The sequence below is a fragment of the Mobula hypostoma genome, chromosome 5 (assembly GCF_963921235.1).
Source record: "Mobula hypostoma chromosome 5, sMobHyp1.1, whole genome shotgun sequence".
NCBI lineage: Eukaryota > Metazoa > Chordata > Chondrichthyes > Myliobatiformes > Myliobatidae > Mobula > Mobula hypostoma.
This window is the reverse complement of record NC_086101.1, coordinates 135,888,308-135,908,593: the sequence shown is the minus strand read 5'-3', so window position 1 is coordinate 135,908,593 and position 20,286 is coordinate 135,888,308. Positions and strand designations below refer to the sequence as shown.

Below are 20,286 nucleotides of genomic sequence, written 5' to 3'. Positions count from 1 at the left end.
TGGAAGCATTGGAAAGGGTACAGAGGAGATTTACCAGGATGCTGCCTGGTTTAGAGAGTATGCATTATGATCAGAGATTAAGGGAGCTAGGCTTTACTCTTTGGAGAGAAGGAGGATGAGAGGAGACATGATAGAGGTGTACAAGATATTAAGAGGAATAGATAGAGTGGACAGCCAGCGCCTCTTTCCCAGGGTCCACTGCTCAGTACAAGAGGACATGGCTTTAAGGTAAGGGGTGGGAAGTTCAAGGGGAATATTAGAGGAAGGTTTTTTTACTCAGAGAGTGGTTGGTGCGTGGAATGCACTGCCTGAGTCAGTGGTGGAGGCAGATACACTAGTGAAATTTAAGAGACTACTAGACAGGTATATGGAGGAATTTAAGGCAGGGTTTAAGGGTCGGCACAACATTGTGGGCCAAAGGGCCTGTACTGTGTTGTACTATTCTATGTTCTAAAACATAAATTTTCTTCTTTTTAATCATTCTGTTGATTCATTATTGTCTTTTTGATCATTGTCTTGCTGCATTACCCAACTCCTATTAAGCTTCTGGTGATGGACTGCTACCCTGACATTCTCCTGTAAAATGGCTTGATACAATTTGAATTCATTGTTCCCTCAACGACTGCAAGCTGTCCAAACACTGAGGCAGCAAAGCAGCCCCAAACCATGTTGCTTCTTCCAACATACTTCACAAGTTGGGATGAGGTTTTGGTGTTGGTGTGCAATGCCCTTTTCCCTCCAAACATAGCAGTGTGCACTTCTGTCAAAAAGTTCAACTTTTGTCTCATCTGTCCACAGGACATTGACTCTGAAGAGTTATAGAACATCCAGGTGGTCTTTTGCAAACTTGAGATCTGTAGCAATGTTTTTTTTGGAAAGAACTGGTTTCCTCCGTGGTGTCCTTCCAGGAACACCACTATAAGAAAAACACTGAACAAGAATGGACACGTGAACAGAGACTTTAGGAAGTTCTACAGATTTCTGCAGGTCTTTTGATGTTACACTTGGGTTCTTTTTCACCTCCTCCAGCACTGCATATTGTGCTCTTGCTGTGATCCTAGGGAGAGCAGCAATGGTACTAAGTTTCCGCCATTTGTAGACAATTTCTCTTTCTGTGGACTGATGAACACTCAGGTCTTTAGAAATGTTTTTGTAGCCTTTTCTAGCTTTATGCATCTCTACAATTCTTCTAAGGTCCTCTGAAAGCTGTTCTGATCGAGGCATAGCGCATATAAATAGATCTTTCTTGAGAAGAGCAAGCTCTGTCAGTAACCTGACTTTGTGTGCCTTTTTTTTAAAATATACAGCAGGGCACTTATACAAACCACACCTCCAATCTCATCCCATTCATTGGAACACCTGACTCCAAATAGCTTTGGTAGAAGGATCACATAAATTTTCCGACAAATACATGTAATATTGGATCATTTTTCTCAAATAAATGAACAAGTATAATGTTTTTGTGTCATCTACTTAATTGTGTTCTCTTTATCTAGTTTTAGGACTTGCATGAAGATCTGATCACATTTTAGGTCATCACAAGATCTCAAGCCAAAGGAGCAGAACTAGGCCATTCGGCCCATCGAGTCTGCTCCACAGCTCCCCCATGAGCTAAACTATTCACCCATCTAGTTCCAATTTCCAGCTTTTTCCCCATATCCCTTGATACCCTGGCTAATTAGATACCTGTCGATCGCCTCCTTAAACACCCTCAATGATCGGGCCTCCACAGCTGTACGTGGCAACGAATTCCACAAATCCACGACTCTGGCTAAAAAAATTTCTCCTCATCTCCGTTTTAACTGGGTACCCTCTAATTCTAAGACTATGGCCTCTTGTCCTGGACTCACCCACCAAGGGAAACAACCTTTCCACATCTACTCTGTCCAACCCTTTCAACATTCGAAATGTTTCTATGAGATCCCCTCTCATTCTTCTATACTCTAATGAATACAATCCAAGAGCCGACCAACGCTCCTCATATGTTAGCCCCTGCATTCCAGGAATCATCCTCGTAAATCTTCTCTGAACTCTCTCCAACGTCAGTACATCCTTTCTAAGATAGGGGGCCCAAAACTGCACACAGTATTCCAAATGAGGTCTCAGTAATGCCCCATAGAGCCTCATCAACACCTCCTTACTCTTATACACTATTCCTCTTGAAATGAATGCCAACATAGCATTTGCTTTCCTTACTGCCGATCCAACTTGGTGGTTAACCTTTAGGGTATCCTGCACGAGGACCCCCAAGTCCCTTTGCACTTCCGATTTTTGAATTTTCTCCCCATCTAAATAATAATCTGCCCGATTATTTCTTCTTCCAAAATGTACAACCGTACATTTGTCAACGTTGTATCTCATCTGCCATTTCTTTGCCCACTCTCCTAAACTGACTAAGTCTCTCTGCAACCTTTCCGTTTCTTCAACATTTCCTGCTCCTCCACCTATCTTGGTGTCATCCGCAAACTTAGCCACAAAAACATTTAATCCATAATTCAAATCATCAATATACATCGTAAAAAGAAGCGGCCCCAATACCAACCCCTGCGGAACACCACTAGTAACCGGCAACCAATCAGAATAGGATCCCTTTATTCCCACCCTTTGCTTTCTGCCTATCAGCCAATATCTTTCCCATAATTCCATGGGCTCTCATCTCATTAAGCAGCCTCATATGCGGCACCTTATCGAAGGCCTTTCGAAAATCCAAATACACAACATCCACAGCCTCTCCCTTGTCAATCTTATTCAAGATTACCTCAAAAAATTCCAATAGGTTGGTGAGGCAGGATCTTCCCTTCATGAAACCATGCTGGCTTCGGCCTATCTTGTCATGCACCTCGAGGTATTTCATAACCTCGTCCTTGAGGATTGACTCCAATATCTTTCCAACTACCGATGTCAGACTAATAGGTCTGTAATTTTCTTTTTGCTGCCTCCTTCCTTTCTTAAATAGCGGAACTACATTTGTGACCTTCCAGTCCTCCGGAACCATGCCAGAGTCTATTGATTCCTGGAAGATCATTTCCAATGCTTCTACAATCTCCAAAGCCACCTCCCTCAGAACCCTTGGGTGCACCTCATCCGGACCGGGAGACTTATCTATTCTTAGTCCACTTAGCTTCCCAAGCACGTTCTCTCTAGTAATCTTGACTGTACCTAATTGTATTCCCTGATACCTCTGGCTATCAGGTATATTGCTCATGTCTTCCACTGTGAAGACTGATGCAAAATACTCATTCAGTTCCTCTGCCATCTCTTTGTTAACCATTAGAATTTCTCCAGCATCATTTTCAATCGGTCCCGTATCTACTCTTGTCACTCTTTTACTCTTCATATATTTAAAAAAACTCTTAGTATCCTTTTTTATGTTAATCGCCAACTTCCTTTCATCTTTTCTTTCCTAATGACTTTCTTAGTTTCCTTCTGTAAGTTTTTAGAAGTCTTCCAGTCCTCATTTTTCCCACTAATTTTTGCTTCCTTGTACGCCGTTCCTTTTGCTTTTATTTTTGCCTTAACCTCTCTTGTTTGCCACATTTATGCCATTTTTCCACTCATGATTTTCTTTTTACTTGGAACATATTTTTCCTGCATTTTCCTTATTTCTTGTAGGAATTTCATCCAATTCTGCTCTGCCGTCCCTCCATTTAGCTTACTTTTCCATCGACTTGGGCCAGTTCCTCTCTCATACCACTGTAATTTCTCCTGTTCCACTGTAATTTCCCCTGTTCCCGATACCAGCTTCTCCTTTTCAAATTTGAAACTGAACTCAATCATATTATGATCACTACTTCCAAGGGGTTCCTTTACCTCCAGCTCCCTAATCGCCTCAGGTTCCTTACACAGCACCCAATCCAAAACAGCCAGTCCTCTGGTGGGCTTCTCGACAAGCTGCTCCAAAAAGCCATCCTGTAGGCATTCTACAAACTCCCTCTCCTGAGATCCATTACCTTCCTGACTTTCCCAATCCACTTTCATATTAAAATCCCCTATAATTATCTTGACATTTTCCTTCCGACATGCTTTTTCTATTTCCAGCTGCAACTTGTAGTCCACATCCCGGCTGCTGTTTGGAGGCCTGTATATAACTGCTATTAGTGTCTTTTTACCCTTGCCATTTCTTAATTCTACCCATCAGGATTCTACCTCTTCTGATTCTATGTCTCTTCTATTGATTTGATATCGTTACTTACCATCAGGGCCACGCCACCCCCTTTACCTACCTTCCTACCTTTCCTATACACTGTGTATCCTTGGATATTCAGCTCCCAATCACATCCATCATTTAGCCATGACTCGGTGATGGCCCAGTATCATATCTTTTAACCTGCAGCTGTGCAGCAAGGTCATCCACTTTATTTCTAATGCTGCGTGCATTTAAGTACAATACATTTAGATCAGTATCTGTTGCCGATTTTGCTATATTTCTATTTTGCAGCAAATTATCCTGTATATTCACCGGCCTGTCCTTCTTGCCATCTTTGCTGCACAGTATTTTTGACTTATTTCCATTTTCCTCTTCCTCAACCCTAACACCTTGGTTTCCTTCCCCTTGCCAACTTAGTTTAAACCCTCCCTAACAGCTATATTAAACAATCCCGCCAGGATATTAGTACCTTTTGAGTTCAGGTGTAATCCATCTTTTTTGTACGAATCATACCTTCCCCAAAGTAGATCCCAATGATTCAAGAATTTGAAACCCTGCCCCCCTGCACCAATTACTTAGCCACACATTCATCTGCTTAATTCTGCTATTCTTACCATCATTAGCGCACAGCTCAGGCAGCAATCCTGATATTATTACTCTGGAGGTCTGGCTTTTCAATTTTCTTCCTAGCTCCCAGTAATCTTTCTTCAGGACCTCCTCTCTTTTTCTGTCTATGTCATTGGTACCAACATGTACCAAGACTTCCAGCTGCTCGCCCACTCTCTTCAGAATACTCTGGACTCGATTTGAAACATTCCGTACCTGGGCACCAGGGAGGCAACACACCATCCGGGCATCCTTGTCCGGCTCGCAAAATCTCTTGTCCATCCCCCTTACGATGGAATCCCATTTATGTAGAGAAAGAAAATTCTACAGGGTCCACAAACTTTCTAGCACTGCTGTATATTTTTTCAGGTTTTCCCGCAACATTCCAAGAAATGAGGGTTCCTAGGCTAATTACCCAATGTAAATTGAGCCTAATGTGTGAGTGCTGGAGTCTGTGGACAGTTGAGTGGAATATGGGGAGGTTAGTGTAAATGGTTGCAACTGACTCAATGGGCCAAACTGCCTGTTTTCAGGCTATATGACTGACTATGACTTTTCTACATGCATCTATTCATATAGTGTTTTGTTTGTTTTTTGAAATAACTCTCCCATTCTACTGGATTTTTGCTTTTCTAGGACTTTACACTGCCTGCCGATCTGAATTATAGCCGCTAGACCACAAAAATCAACACCTCAGGTGATCAAGCTAAAGAGAACATTGTGTTCTAAAATTCTACAATTCGTATTTACTAACAATACCAATTTTTCATACCTGCAATATTATTGCTGTGCGTTCATCCACGGTTATAACAGCATAGTGATCAGTTCCCCCACATAAGCGTAACGTTTCATTAGTGGTTCTCTCCAAAAGAGTGATATTGTACCTGTAATGTCAAATAATATCAGTAATACAGTTAGATTCATCAATCCAGGTTATATTTCAAGTAACCATTGTAACTATTAACTACTGTTCAAGATACAAAGCATGTTAAATTTTCATTTGTGAATTGTATGGCACTGCCTATTTATAGCCTGTAGCTATCAATTACAGATAAAACAAATAAATAACTAACCTTTTTCATTATTCAAAAATAAAACTAAACAGGCACTGTTTCTTATTTCTATTAAAATAGAAAATAATTAAATTTGTGAAGTTATTGTGTATTTGAAAAAAATACAAGCACAAAGCTGTAAATTATTACGTTGGGGATTTATCAATACAATAGCAAAGTTGATAGTTTTAAGCAAGAGACGTTAACAAAGATTTACCATATTCTAGTTGAACTAATGTTCTTCCACACTGTAGACAGGGAGATGCAACATGAACTACATCATGAAATCTGCACTTCTGCTCAGTGAACTTCTTGGCATTGGAAAGAGATCAAATAATTCTGACTACAGATTGTTTGCTCATTAATTATTTGAACTTATCTTTCCTTAATCACCACAACACTGAAATCTAGATATATGTTTCTATTAACAGTTGGCAGTTGTAGGATTTCAACCAGGCAAGAGATTGCTAAATCAGGATTGTGTGCAACTGGAGAGAATCTACAGGTGATGGTGTTCCCTTGTGTCTGCGGTCCTTGGCCTTCTTGGTTGGAGAGGTATAGCTTTGTAAGGTGCAGTCAGAGTATGTAGGCGAACAACCACAATGCACTCTATAGGAGGTTAGCTGTTTGGAAAAAAGTGCTATTCAAGCAGACTGTGTCGATTCTAGAAGATGCTGACCAAGAGTTGTTTGACTTATAATCATGATGCGCTTTGTAGACTTTGCAATGTCAGGAGGTAAATTACTTGCTGAGATCTGCAGCCACAAAACCAGTTCTTGTAACCGGATACTTTGAGTTTATGTTTAATATGGCTCACAAGGATGGCACTGATGAGGGATTTAGCAATTTAAAAAAATGCGACAAGGGAAAATGGTCAGAATGTCTCTTGTTAGTAGTAATTCACCAGAACTTCTGTTGCACGAATGATACTTGCCATTTACCAGCCTGTACCCGAGTGTTGTCCAGATCTTGTTGCATGTGTTTTTTTGAGGAATTACAAAGAAATGACAGCTAGAAATTACAGCATTTCCCATAACTACTGAACAGGTCTTGTAGTAAGCTGCTGGCTGGCCTTTGGATAAAGGGTGGGAAGAATGGGGCTAAAAGTTAAAGACTATTATGAGGGCATGAAAGCATAACTAGTTAAAGTGAACTGGTAGATCAGGTTAAGGCATTCATTAATCAAGATGCAGAGGCAAATATTTCAAGGCCTTTCTGTGACACAGAATAGATATTTTCAAAAGAGAAAGAAAAGATTGAGTGGAAATAAGGGTATATATAATACTAGAGGACATGCATTTAAGGTCAAACGAGTTGTGTGGGACAAATTTATTTACACAAAGAGATGGATGCCTAAAATGCACTGCCTTCACCATAAATGCCTCTATTGTATTTGCCAGGAGTGATGGTACTCTTAAATAGGCACCTGAAAATGCAGAGAATATAGGGATATGGACCTTGTTTAAGCAGAAGTAACTTAGTTTAGTTATGCACTTAAGTAATAGTTTATTTCGTCTGGCACAAAATTTTGGGGTAAAGGGGTCTTTTCCTATGCTATACTATCCTATGTTTTGAGTGTCAGGTCCAGCAACCTTGGCTAAATGCAAAAGTTGCAGATTGTATCAGATTTAAAGAGAAAACATATTGTACAATGACCACTGGTAGGTCAGAAGGTTGAATAGAATCTGAAAAACAGCAAAGAATGACAAAACATTAAGGAAGGGAAAAAAAGATAAAGCTAGCGAGAAGTAGAAAGGCAGATAGCAATAGCTTCTATAGGTACTAGTAAACTGAAATATAAAATAAAGCTAGTCAGAAATATAAAAGCAAATAATAAGTCTTTTTATTGATATCTGCAAAAGTAAAGAATTAAAGTGAACTTTGATCCAAAAGAATTTGAGTCTGGAGAATTAATGAAGGCAAACAAAGAAATGACAGATAAATTACAAATATTTTGCACCAGAGTTTAACGTGAAGGATACAAGTAACATCCTAGAAAAAGTTGCAAATCAGGAGCTGGAAGAAATAGAAGAAGAAACTCAGGAAACTTACGATCACTGGGGAAGTTGGACTGAGTAAACTGCTGGAGCTGCAGGCTGACAAATTTACACATCAACAAATCTCCAGATCCTCATGGACCTCCAGATTTGGGCAAGAGTTTATGAGATTAGAAAATAACAAGTGTTGCTCTTTTATTACAAAAAGGTAGGAAACTTTAGGCCAGTTACCAGTACAGTATTGGTATTCATATACCAAGAAATAATGAAAAGCTTTTGCTTGACTGCCATTAAGACATATCATTCCATATATAATGTACATTAAGGTAGAAAAAAAGAAAACAGAAAGCATAATATAACATTGCAGTTACAGGGAAAGTACAGTGCAGGTAGACAAGTAAAGGGTAGCAAAAACATGGGGATACAACCACCTGGAAATTACCTTTCTAAAGGCATTTGATTTGATACCTATTGTAATTAAAAGTTATGAGAAAATAAATGTTCATAACATAGCTTGTCAGAAAGAAAGAGTGTACGAATAATTGGGTCTTTTTCTGGCTAGCAAGATGCATTCATTGGTGTTTTGCAGGGGTCAATGCAGGGGCCTTAACACTTAACAAATAATATAAATGACTAGGATGAAGGAACTGAAAATTTTGGTTGCAACATTTGCCAATGGCACAAAAAAAAAGGAAGGAAAACAAATAGTGAAGGTTATAAACGGATATGCACTCAGTGGCTACTTGATTAGGTACACCTGCTCATTAATGCAAATATATTATCAGCCAAACATGCAGCAGCAACTCAATGCATAAAAGCATGCAGAAATGGTCAATAGGTTCAATTGTTGTCCAGAACAAACATCAGCATGGAGTAGTAATATGATCTAAGTGATTATGACCATGGATTGATTGCTGGTGCAGGACATGGTGGTTTGAGTAAAAAGAAACAGCTGATCTCCTGGGATATTCATACACAGCAGTCTCTAGAGTTTACAGGTAATGGTGCAAAAAAACAAAAAAAATCCAGTGAGCAGCGGTTCTGTTGGTGAAAATGCCTTGTTAATGAGGTCAGAGGAGAATGGCCAGACTGGTTCAAGCTGACAGGAAGGAGACAGAAATCTCAAATAACCACACATAACAACAGTGGTGTGCAGAAACACATCTCTGAATGTACACCACGTTGAACCTTGAAGTGAATGGTCTATAGCAGTAGAAGACCACTCCAGGTTCCACTCCTGTACTTAATAAAGTGGCCACTAAGTGTAGATATGATAAATGAATGGAGCATAAAATTGGAAATTGCAAAGCTGTCCATTTTGACAGGAAAAATAAAAAATAAAAATAATTCTCTAAATGTTGGGAGGTTGCAGAGCTCTTAGAGGAGGCAGGATTTGTGCATCCTAATACATGTTTCACCTAAGACTATTATGTAAGTACACTGAAATCTCTGCCCTTCACTCTACTGTACACTACTATGTCTAAATGTGCTGAGGGCTACAAAAATGAAGTGATTAAAGTGATCGCAATACTGCATGGCCGTAAGGAGTGATCCACAAAGCCAAGATGTGATGACTGCCTGTGATATCTGGTGTAGGATAGGTTGGGGCAACAGTGCAGTGCATCTGAACCCACCCCATCCACCCACAGCCATAACTTCCATCATCTTCAACAGGATCCGATCACTAAACACATCTTTTCCTCCACCCCACTCTCATTTTGCCACAGGGATCACTCTCTACATGACTCTCTTATCCACTCGCTCCCCTTCCCTCCCACTTATCCCTGCAAGCGGGACAAGTGCTGCACCTTCCCCTACATCTTCTCCCTCTCTACCATTCAGAGCACAAAACAGTCCTTCCAGGTGAGGCGATACTTCACCTGCATTTCTATCAGGATCATCAATTACATCTGGTGTTCCCAGTGCAGCTGCCTCTATATTGGTGAGACCCGATGTAAGTTACAGATTGCTTCGTCGAGCATCGCCACCCTGCTTACTGATTTTAATTCTACTTCCAATTTCCATTCCAACAACAGAAGCCTTCTACCTGACAGCACGGACATGGATTTCTTTAACATAAGAACATAAGAAATGGGAGCAGGAGTAGGCCATCTGGCCCATTGAGCCAGCTCCACCATTCAATAAGATCATGGCTGATCTGACCATGGACTCGTCTTCATTTACTTGCCTTTTTCTCATAACCCTTATTACCCTTACTATGCAAAAATCTATCCAATCTGGTCTTAAGTATATTTACTGAGGAAGCCTCCACTGCTTCATTGGGCAGAGAATTCCACAGATTCACCACTCCTTGGGAAAAGCAGTTCCTCCTCATCTGCCCTAAATTTACTCCCCCAAATCTTGAGGCTATGTCTCTTAGTTCCAGACTCACCTACCACTGGAAACAACTTTCCTGCCTCTATCTTATCTACTCCTTTCATAATATTATATGTTTCTATAAGATGTCCTCTCATCCTTCTGAATTCCAGTGTGTACAGTCCCAGGTGACGCAATCTCTCCCCATAGTCTAATCCCCCATCTCCGGAATCAACCTGGTGAACCTCCTTTGCACAACCTGCAAAGCCAGTACATCCTTCTTCAAGTAAGGAGACCAGAACTGGACACTGTACTCCAGATGTGGCCTCACCACTATCCTGTACAGTTGCAGCCTAACCTCCCTGCTCTCAGATTCAATCCCTCTAGCGAAGGCCAACATTCCATTTGCCTTCTTGATAGCCTGCTGCATTTGCAAACCAATCTTTTGCGATTCATGCACAAGCACTCCCAAGTCCCTCTGCACAACAGCATGCTGCAATCTTTTACCATTTAAACAATAATCTGCTCTTTCATTTTTCCTTCCAAAGTAGATGACCTTGCATTTATCAAAATTGTACTCCATTTGCCAGACCCTTGCCTACTCACTTGACCTATCTATATCTCTCTGCAGACACTCCGTATCCTCTGAACAATTTGCTTTTCCACTCAATTTTAGTGTCACCAGCAAACTTAGATACACTATATTCGGTCTCTCTTCCAGATCGTTACTGTATATTGTGAACAGTTGTGGGCACAGGAGCTGTCTTTACTGAATCCATGCTGCATTATGGATCCATTACTTTCCAGATGCCTCATAATTTCTTCTTTAATGGTAGCTTCAAGCATTTTCCCAACTACAGATGTTAAATTAACTGGCCTATAGTTAGCTACCTTTTGCCTACATCATTTTTTGAACAGTGGCATGATATTCACTTTCTTCCAATCTGCCGGGACCTGCCCAGAGTCCAGAGAACTTTAGTAAATTATCACCAAAGCCTCTACTATAACCTCTGCCATTTCTTTCAGTACCCTGGAATGCATTCCATCAGGACCAATTTGTCTATCTTTAGGCCCATAAGTTTGCTCAGCATTACCTCTTTAGTGATAGCTGTTGTATTGAGGTCCTCACCTCCCACTGCATCTTTAGCATGTTAGACGTGTCCTCCACCGTGAAAACTGATACAAAACAGTCATTTAAAGCCTCGGCCATTTCCTCATTTCCTAATATCAATTCCCCTTTCTTGTCCTTCAAGGGACTTATCTTCACTTTAGCCACCCTTTTCCACTTTATATAACTATAAGAAGTTTTACTATCCATTTTTATACTTTGTGCTAATTTCTCCTCCCTTTCCCTTCTCTTTTTCTATTCCCCATTCTGACTCCACTCTTACCATTCCTCTTCACCTGCCAACACCTCCCTCAGTTGTCCTCCTCTGTCCCTTTCTCTCATGGTCCCCTCTGCTATCCTATCAGATTCCTACTTCTTAAGCCCTTTTATCTCTTCTACCTATCATCTCCCAGATTTTTGGGTCATTCCCCTTCCCCCATCCACTTACCTGCTTCATCTACCTCCTGCTAGCTAGTAGTCCTTCCCCTTCCCCCACCTTATTCTGAATTCTTTTCCCTTCCTTTCCAATCCTAATGAAGGGTTTTAGCCTGAGAAGTCAACTGCTTATTCTCCCCATAGATACTGCCTGACTTGCTAAGTTTTTCCGGTATTCCGTGTGCTAACAGTGTAGCTGTTTGGCACAGAATTGTGGGGCTTCTGTGGGTAACCTGTTAGGTGTGTGCCATCCTTGAGGACCAGCACCAGGTTATTTTATGCCTTGATAGATGCTGGGTCCCTTCTCCCTGCATCTCCCCATCTGCCACCAAACCCAATTCCAAAAGCCTCTCCCATCATTTCTTGCTGGATGTGGTGGGAGCTCCTGTCACCCTCCCCCCCCCACTCCAACTCGTATCCCTCAGCCCTCCTTATGGTCACAAGCTCCATGACCACAACCAAAATATCAAAACAAACAAGTGAAAAGTTACTATGTCTAGACTAGATTGCAGAGCAGAGGTTATAATCAAGTTAGTTGTAATGTTATTAAGTGACAGAGCAGGCTCAAGGGATCAATTAGCTTACACCTGCTCCTAATTCGCAAATACGTATATAAAAGGATCATGAAGGTCCAAAATCCCAGAAAGTGGAAAATAACCAAATCTATTAGAAATCTTCCACAATTCCGATCTAAGTATTGCATTAGTCAACAACTGGTCAAGAGAACTACCTTGACTCTAGAATTTGGAGCACGGTTGGAGAATTCAACAAGCCTTCAGATATCAGGAATGTATGAGGAATGTGAAGCTCCAGCAGTGAGAACTCAGAGTGAATGGCTGACATATTTCCTGAAGAACAAAAAGGAGTGTTATTCATTGAATTATAGGAATGTACTATACAGAAGGATATCTTTTAACATTAAGTTCAGTAAAAATCAGCACCAAGCTATCATTTCAAGCTGAGAAGCTGTAGTTATGAAATGTCCTGAGAGCAGATTAAGAACCAGGTTTGAAGTGAGAGGGCAAATAAATGTTGGGACGACTGGTGAACATTCTGGAATTATGTAAATAATAGTAGGTATTAATTCAAATAAGAACCAGTTCTTATTATAAATTGTAAATTGCAAGCAGTAAATTGAAGTTAAAAGCACACCTTTGCAAGTAAACAATACTGGTGGAGCACAAGCTGACCCACAGACTAAGAAATATAGTTTGCAAAATGGTGACCATGTTATATTTGCATATGCACATTAAGACAACATGGTTGTGTTCATTGGACTGCATTAATCCAGGCAAACATGGGTTTAAATAATTTACATCATTGTAAACAAGTTCAAGGAAGCTTGCAGATGAGACTGACACTATCACTGAGCACATCAAATAGCTGAACTACTGTATACTGAGGAAGCACAAACACTGATCATGGGCGTCTGGCTCTCTGTCATTAACCGTAACCGTAACTGTCTGTGATTCTAAGGTGGTCATTCTCAACATATTCTGCCCATACTAGTCTAGTCAAGGATGCCAGTTTTATCTTGCTTTCCATTTTTTGGTCAATAAGGCTTACAGATTAGTATACTCATGCACAGATCTAATACTTTATAAATGTGATGAAGGATTGAGCCTCCACCACGTTTAAAGCAGATGAATTTCATACGTCCACTGCTCAAGCTAAAAAAAAATTAAGTATATACACAGAAAATGTGAGATATCTGTCCCATTATTGACACCTCTACCTGGGAATTAAGTCTTCCTTTCCTCTTCATACTTAATGAAGCACCCAGGGGAATAGTAGACCTTCAATAGAAACTCCTCTTATTTTCACTTACAAAGATTGACCTCAGGCAACAAACAGAAGCCAGAACCCCACGAAACGATACAGTGCAAGACCCCACAGAAATGTTACCAGAAGGGGCACTGCTTGACAGACGGAAGTGGTGCACTCTCAACAGAGCGAGAGCGGGAGTTTGTAGGACGGAAGACAATATGGTGAAGTGGGGTTTAAAGACCAGGGAAACCTGTGAGTGTGCAGAAAGGATGCAGAACATTAAACATGTTCTGCGCAACTGCCCACTCTCACCTGATTTAGCTGACACTGCTCAACATCAACCAAACAACACTAGAGTGGTTGGCTCTCCGGTGTGACAAGCTATGATGATGACTTACAAAGGTGAAATGAGGGAAGATTGATTTAATAGTGTACAAATTCATTCACAGAATTCTAATAAACTTTCTTTACAGAAATTATTACCTGTGTCTGGACCTTTGGGTACTATAGTTTTAAAGATGATATGATATACATTTTGTTGCTTGCAGAGCTCAGCCCAGCTTGAGTTCTCCATATAATCATACTCTACCACCAAAGAGAACTGAATCCAAGGAAAATCTGCTCCAATGTGATGACTATAAACTACCAAACAGGAATAATTTTCCAGACTGGAACAGAATAAAGTAGGTAAACATGACATAGCAAAGAAGAGTGAACAAATGAGCATTTAAATTAGGAACCCACTTCTCCATTTGCAACGTTCAAAGTAAATTTATTATTAAAGTATGTATATGTCACAATATACCACTTTTAAGAATAATTTTCTTGCAGGCATTCACAGCAGAACAAAGGAATACAGCAGAGCCAATGAAAAACTACACGCAAAGACCAACAAACAACTAATGTGCAAAAAAAAGACAAATAGCATAAATAAAAATAATAAATAAAACTGAGAACTTGAGTTATAGAGTCCATGAAACTGAGTCCATAGGTTGTAGATCAGTTCAAAGTCGAGGTGGGTTAAGTTAGCCACACTGATTCAGGAACCTGATGTTTGAAGGGCAATAACTATTTCTGAACCTGGTAATGTGGAACCTAAGGTTCCTGTGCCTCCTTCCTGATGACAACATCAAGAAGAGAGCAGGGCCAGGATAGTGGGGGGTCGTTGATGATGGATGCTGCTTTCTGATTGTAGCATTTCTTAGAGACTTGCTCAATAGTGGGGAGGGCTTTGCCTGTAATGGACTGGGCTGATGTGACTATCATTAACTCCACATTTCCTTCTACCTGTGGTACCTTTCACTCCCATATCTACATCTGCTCTAAAAAAAACATACAATGATGTTGCCTTCACTGTGCGTTTACGGAGAAAGTTCCAAATACTCACGATTATGATTTTATCTCATTGCTACCTTAAAAGAGCAATCACTTGTTTTTTTTTAAATAATAACCTGTAGTTGTAGATCCTCCCACAAAATCACCCTCTCTACATTCATCCAGTAAAGGTCATTCGGGGTCCTACATATTTCTCACTCTTCAGTGGATACAAGCTTAGCCAATATTTCCTGATAGTGAACTTGCACCTTCCACTTACTAATCTCATAACCATTCAATGAACTGTTTACAATACACTAACATTTGCCTTGCACAAGAAGGCCAATACTATATACAGTACTGTATCTCTGTATCTTTATTATCTTATACTTATAACAACATAGAAGAAAACCATTCAGCCAGGAACTCTTTCTTAAAGGGTCCTTCTTCTGCCCAAAAAAGCAATCCCAATAGTTCCTCTCCCCCTTTATCCCTGCAATTTCCACATGCCCATCAACATCTGTTTGATTATTTATGCTATTAACCTACCAGAACACCTTTGGGATAAGTGAGGAAACTGGAAAACCAAGAAAATGTATAAATTCCAAACAGATAACACCAAAATCAGGATAAAACCTCTGTTCATGGAACTGTCAGGCAGCAACACTAACTAGTGTTGCACCATGATGCCGTCAGTATTAATAATTATAATTAATAAAGTACACCTCATAAAAGAAATGGATTTAAGGTTTTTTTATGGGATCACAGTGATAATAGCTGCTATTATCTATATTCTCTGTAACCATAAAGAATTATTTCTGCTGGTTGTGCAGCTGAATTAAGAAGTTTTTTGAGCAAAGTTGTTACTGTGAACGTGAATTGCTTGGTATCTGGGATTTATCTAACCCTTTACACTCTGGATCTTTGAATTTCTCCATTTTTCCAATTTAAACAATTGCTCCTCCCCTTTCATTAATCACTTCTCCAGTGGCAGCCATAACTTTGGCTGCCCTAGTCGTAAATTCTATAACACCTTTTATAAATTTCTCCCAGTCTCCACTCTAGGCATTGCTTTAAGAAAGTTACCTCTTGAAAACTAAGCTTTTACTCACCTTCCTAAAATCCATCCATGAAATTCAATAGCAAATTTGACTGGATACACTGCCCTGAAATGCCTTGAAATATTTTACTATGTCAAAGGGACAATACAGATTTTATCTATTACTGTACCTATTGATTTCTGCTTTGCTGTTAGCTATGCTCTCAAATAATACATCCCTTCTTCCCACCCTGCAGACTGGGACAGTAAAATTTTGTTTAAATCATTTCATTCAACAACACAAGATGCCTCTTGTCAGTAAAGTAATTTGGTATCAGAATCCTGAACAGCATGGTGCTCGTTGCTTTTTTAGCTACAGTAGAACCACAAAAATAAAACAGCTTATGTCTGAAGAATATGTGGATAATGAATTGATCCATTCTATCCAATTCTTCCATCTGCAAAACAGAAACAGACCATTCGACTCATCAAGCTCCTACCAACATCTCATTAGTTGAATCAGCTCATCCAACACCCCGACTTCCCCAAGTCCTGCAAATCCTTTTGCAGCCAATCACCATCATTCCACATCTCCTAGTTAATGATCCTTCTGCTAACTGGGAGTAGCTTCTCTTTAACTACTTTGTCTGTCCCCTATTAGATTTCAACACCCTCCCAAGCCCCACAATCTCAACCATTCCAAAAACAACACCAGCCTTTAAAGTTCATTTAAATAACCTAAGCCCTTCATCCATTAAATCATTTTAGTCAACCTTGTCTGAACCCTCTCTAAAGTCTTTACATCTCGACACATCTGCACCAGGTGCGACTGGCTGCAGCTCCTTAGGGGCCAGGTTAGGGAACTGGAGATGCAGCTCCATGACTTCGTCTGGTTAGGGAAAGTGAGGAGGTGATAGAGAGGAGCAATAGGAAAGCAGTCATACCGGGGCCTCAGGAGACAGATAAGTGGGTAACAATTAGGAGAGGGAAGGGCAGGAGTCAAATACTAGAGAGTACCCCAGTGGCTGTCCCCCTTAACAATAAGTACTCCTGTTTGAGTACTGCTGGTGGGGTGGGGACGGCCTACCTGGGGGAAGCAACAGTGGCACAGAGTCTGGCCCTGTGGCTCAGAAGGGTAGGGAAAGGAAGAAGGCAGCAGTAATAGGGGACCCTCTAGTTAGGGGGTCAGACAGGCGATTCTGTGGACACAGGAAAGAAATGCAGATGGTAGTTTGCCACCCAGGTGCCAGGGTCCGGGATGTTTCTGATCGCATCCACGATATCCTGAAGTGGGAAGGTGAACAGCCAGAGGTCGTGGTACATATTGGTACCAACGACATAGGTAGGAAAAGGGAGGAGGTCCTGAAAACAGACTACAGGGAATTAGGAAGGAAGTTGAAAAACAGGACCTCAAAGGGAGTAATCTCGGGATTACTGCCTGTGCCACGCGACAGTGAGTATAGGAATAGAGTGAGGTGGAGGATAAATGTGTGGCTGAGGGATTGGAGCAGAGGGCAGGGATTCAGATTTCTGTATCATTGGGACCTCTTTTCGGGCAGATGTGACCTGTACAAAAAGGACGAGTTGCACTTGAATCCGAGGGCGACCAATATCTTGGCGGGGAGGTTTGCAAAGGCTATTGGGGAGAGTTTAAACTAGAATTGCTGGGGGGGTGGGAACCGAACTGAAGAGATGGAGGAAGGGACTGTTGGCTCACAAATAGAGAAAGCTTGGATACAGTGTGAGAGGGAGGATAGGCAGGTGATAGAGAAGGGATGCGCTCAGACCGATGGTTTGAGATGTGTCTATTTTAATGCAAGGAGTATTGTGAACAAAGCGGATGAGCTTAGAGTGTGGATCAGTACTTGGAGCTATGATGTTGTGGCCAACTACAGAGACTTGGACACCTCAGGGGCAGGAATGGTTACCTAGAGTGCCAGGCTTTAGATGTTTCAGAAAGGACAGGGAGGGTGGCAAAAGAAGTGGGGGCGTGGTACTGCTGATCAGAGATACTGTTACGGCTGCAGAAAAGGAGGAAGTCATGGAGGGATTGTCTACCGAGTCTCTGTGGGTGGAAGTTAGAAAGAGGAAGGGGTCAATAACTCTGCTGGGTGTTTTTTTTTTATATAGACCACCCAATTGTAACAGGGACATTGAGGAGCAGAGAGAGAGACAGATTGTGGAAAGGTGTAATAAAAACAGGGTTGTTGTGGTGAGAGATTTTAATTTCCCAAATATTGGTTGGCATCTCCTTAGAGCAAGGGGCTTAGATGGGGTGGAGTTAATTAGTGTGTTCAGGAAGGTTTCCTGACACAATATGTAGATAAGCCTACAAGAGGAGAAGATGTACTTGATCTGGTATTGGGAAATGAACCTGTTTGCCTTATTCAAGAAAGGAAGTCGAAATAGCCCAGAAGTTATAGACCAGTGAGTCTTACTTCAGTGGTTGGTAAGCTGATGGAAAAGATCCTGAGAGGCAGGATTTATGAACATTTGGAGAGGCATAATACGATTAGGAATAGTCAGCATGGCTTTGTCAAAAGCAGGTCGTGCCTTACGAGCCTGATAGAAATTTTTGAGGATGTGACTAAATACATTGATGAAGGTAGAGCAGTAGATGTAGAGTATATGGATTTCAGCAAGGCATTTGATAAGGTACCCCATGCAAGGCTTATTGAGAAAGTAAGGAGGCATGATGATCCAAGGGGACTTGCTTTGTGGATCCAGAATTGGCTTGCGCACAGTGGCAAAGAGTGGTTATAGACAGGTCATACTCTGCATGGAGGTCGGTTGCCAATGATGTGCCTCAGAGACCTGTTCTGGGTCCCCTTCTCTTCATGATTTTTATAAATGACCTGGATGAGGAAGTGAAGGAATGGGTTAGTAAATTTGCTGTTGACTAAGGATGGGGGTGTTGTGGATAGTGAGGAGGGTTGTCAGAGGTTACAGTGGGACATCGATAAGATGCAAAACTGGGCTGATAAGTGGTAGATGGGGTTCAACCGAGATAAGTGTGAGGTGGTTCATTTTAGTAGGTCAAATATGATGGCAGAATATAATATTAATGGTAAGACTCTTGGCACTGTGGAGGATCAGAGGGATCTTGGGGTCCGAATTCATAGGACACTCAAAGCTGCTGCGCAGGTTGACACTGCGCTTAAGGCGGCATACGGTGCATTGGCCTTCATCAACTATGGGGTTGAGTTTAAGAGCTGATAGATAATGTTTCAGCGATGTAAGACCCTGTTCAGACCTCATGTGGAGAACTGTGCTCAGTTCTGGTCACCTCACTACAGGAAGGATGTGGAAACTATGGAAAGGGTGCAGAGGAGATGTACAAGGATGTTTCCTGGATTGGGGAGAATGCCTTATGAAAATAGGTTGAGTGAACTTGGCCTTTTCTCCTTGGAGCGACGGAGGATGAGAGGTGACCGGATAGAGATGTATAAGATGACGAGAGGCATTGGTCTTGTGGATAGCCAGAGGCTTTTTCCCAGGGCTGAAATGGCTAGCATGAAAGAGCACAGTTTTAAGGTGCTTGGAAGTAGGTACAGAGGAGATGTCAGGACTAAGTTTTTTTATGCAGAGAGTGGTGAGTGTGTGGAATGGGCTGACGGCGATGGTGGTGGAGGCCGATACGATAGGGTCTTTTAAGAGACTCCTGGACAGGTACATGGAGCTTAGAAAAGTAGAGGGCTATGGGTAACCCTAGGTAATTTCTAAAATAAGTATATGTTCAGCACAGCATTATGGGCCGAAAGGCCTGTATTGTGCTGTAGTTTTTCTATGTTTCTATCTTTTCTAAAGTATGGCACAAAGAAGTTGGCACAACTTTCTATCTAACCCTCTGTTCCTGCTCCCAATTTGGAATTGTACTGTTTAGTTTCTATTACCTCTTTCCATTCTTCCTAACAAAACTAAGTTCCATGTACCATCTATCAGTATATCCCTTTGGGAAGCTGCTTGCCTCAACCCACCCTTGTCAACCAATTGTTTTCCTGATGCTATCCCACCCCCCACCCAGAACATCGTACCCGCAGTCCTTCTGCATCAGACTAACACAGCCCAACCAGGGATGAAGAATAACAACTGAAATAAAATTTGACGAACCAGTTTAAAACTTTCGGGCAAGTCAAAGTGGCAGTTTCTTCAGGAAGAACTACAGCAGGTTTTAAGTCTACAAAACAGAAAGTTCATGTGTTTCAAAAAGCAAGCACATGAGCATTATGAGATCTGAAAGTAAAAATGATGTAAAAATCATGGAAAGGCTATCAGTGTTTATTATACTGAAAAAACTTCACAATAACTTTTGGAACATACAGTATAGAGCAACAAATAATCTGCTGCAGGAACTTGGCAGGTCAAGCATCATTTGTGGGAGAAAAGGAATTGTCAATGTTTCAGGTAAAAATTTTGCTTCAGAACTGGTCCTTTCCTGCTACAGGTCCCGCTGAGATCCAGCAACGGATTCTCTGTTGTTCCAGATTTCAGAACCTAGGGTCTCT

The 20,286-nt window shown here is 41.1% G+C and overlaps 1 protein-coding gene across 1 annotated transcript in view; it reads right to left on the bottom strand.

Annotated features, from left to right (window-relative positions):
- Positions 1–20,286, bottom strand: part of LOC134347004 (protein shortage in chiasmata 1 ortholog) — a 145,606-nt gene that overhangs the window by 54,708 nt on the left and 70,612 nt on the right. Inside the window, exons 19-22 of the mRNA XM_063048979.1 lie at positions 19,892–19,958; positions 13,912–14,096; positions 12,392–12,509; positions 5,526–5,637 (exon numbers count right to left, since the gene is read on the bottom strand). Coding sequence (XP_062905049.1) covers positions 5,526–5,637; positions 12,392–12,509; positions 13,912–14,096; positions 19,892–19,958 — 482 coding nt within the window. The remainder of the gene's footprint in view (positions 1–5,525; positions 5,638–12,391; positions 12,510–13,911; positions 14,097–19,891; positions 19,959–20,286) is intronic.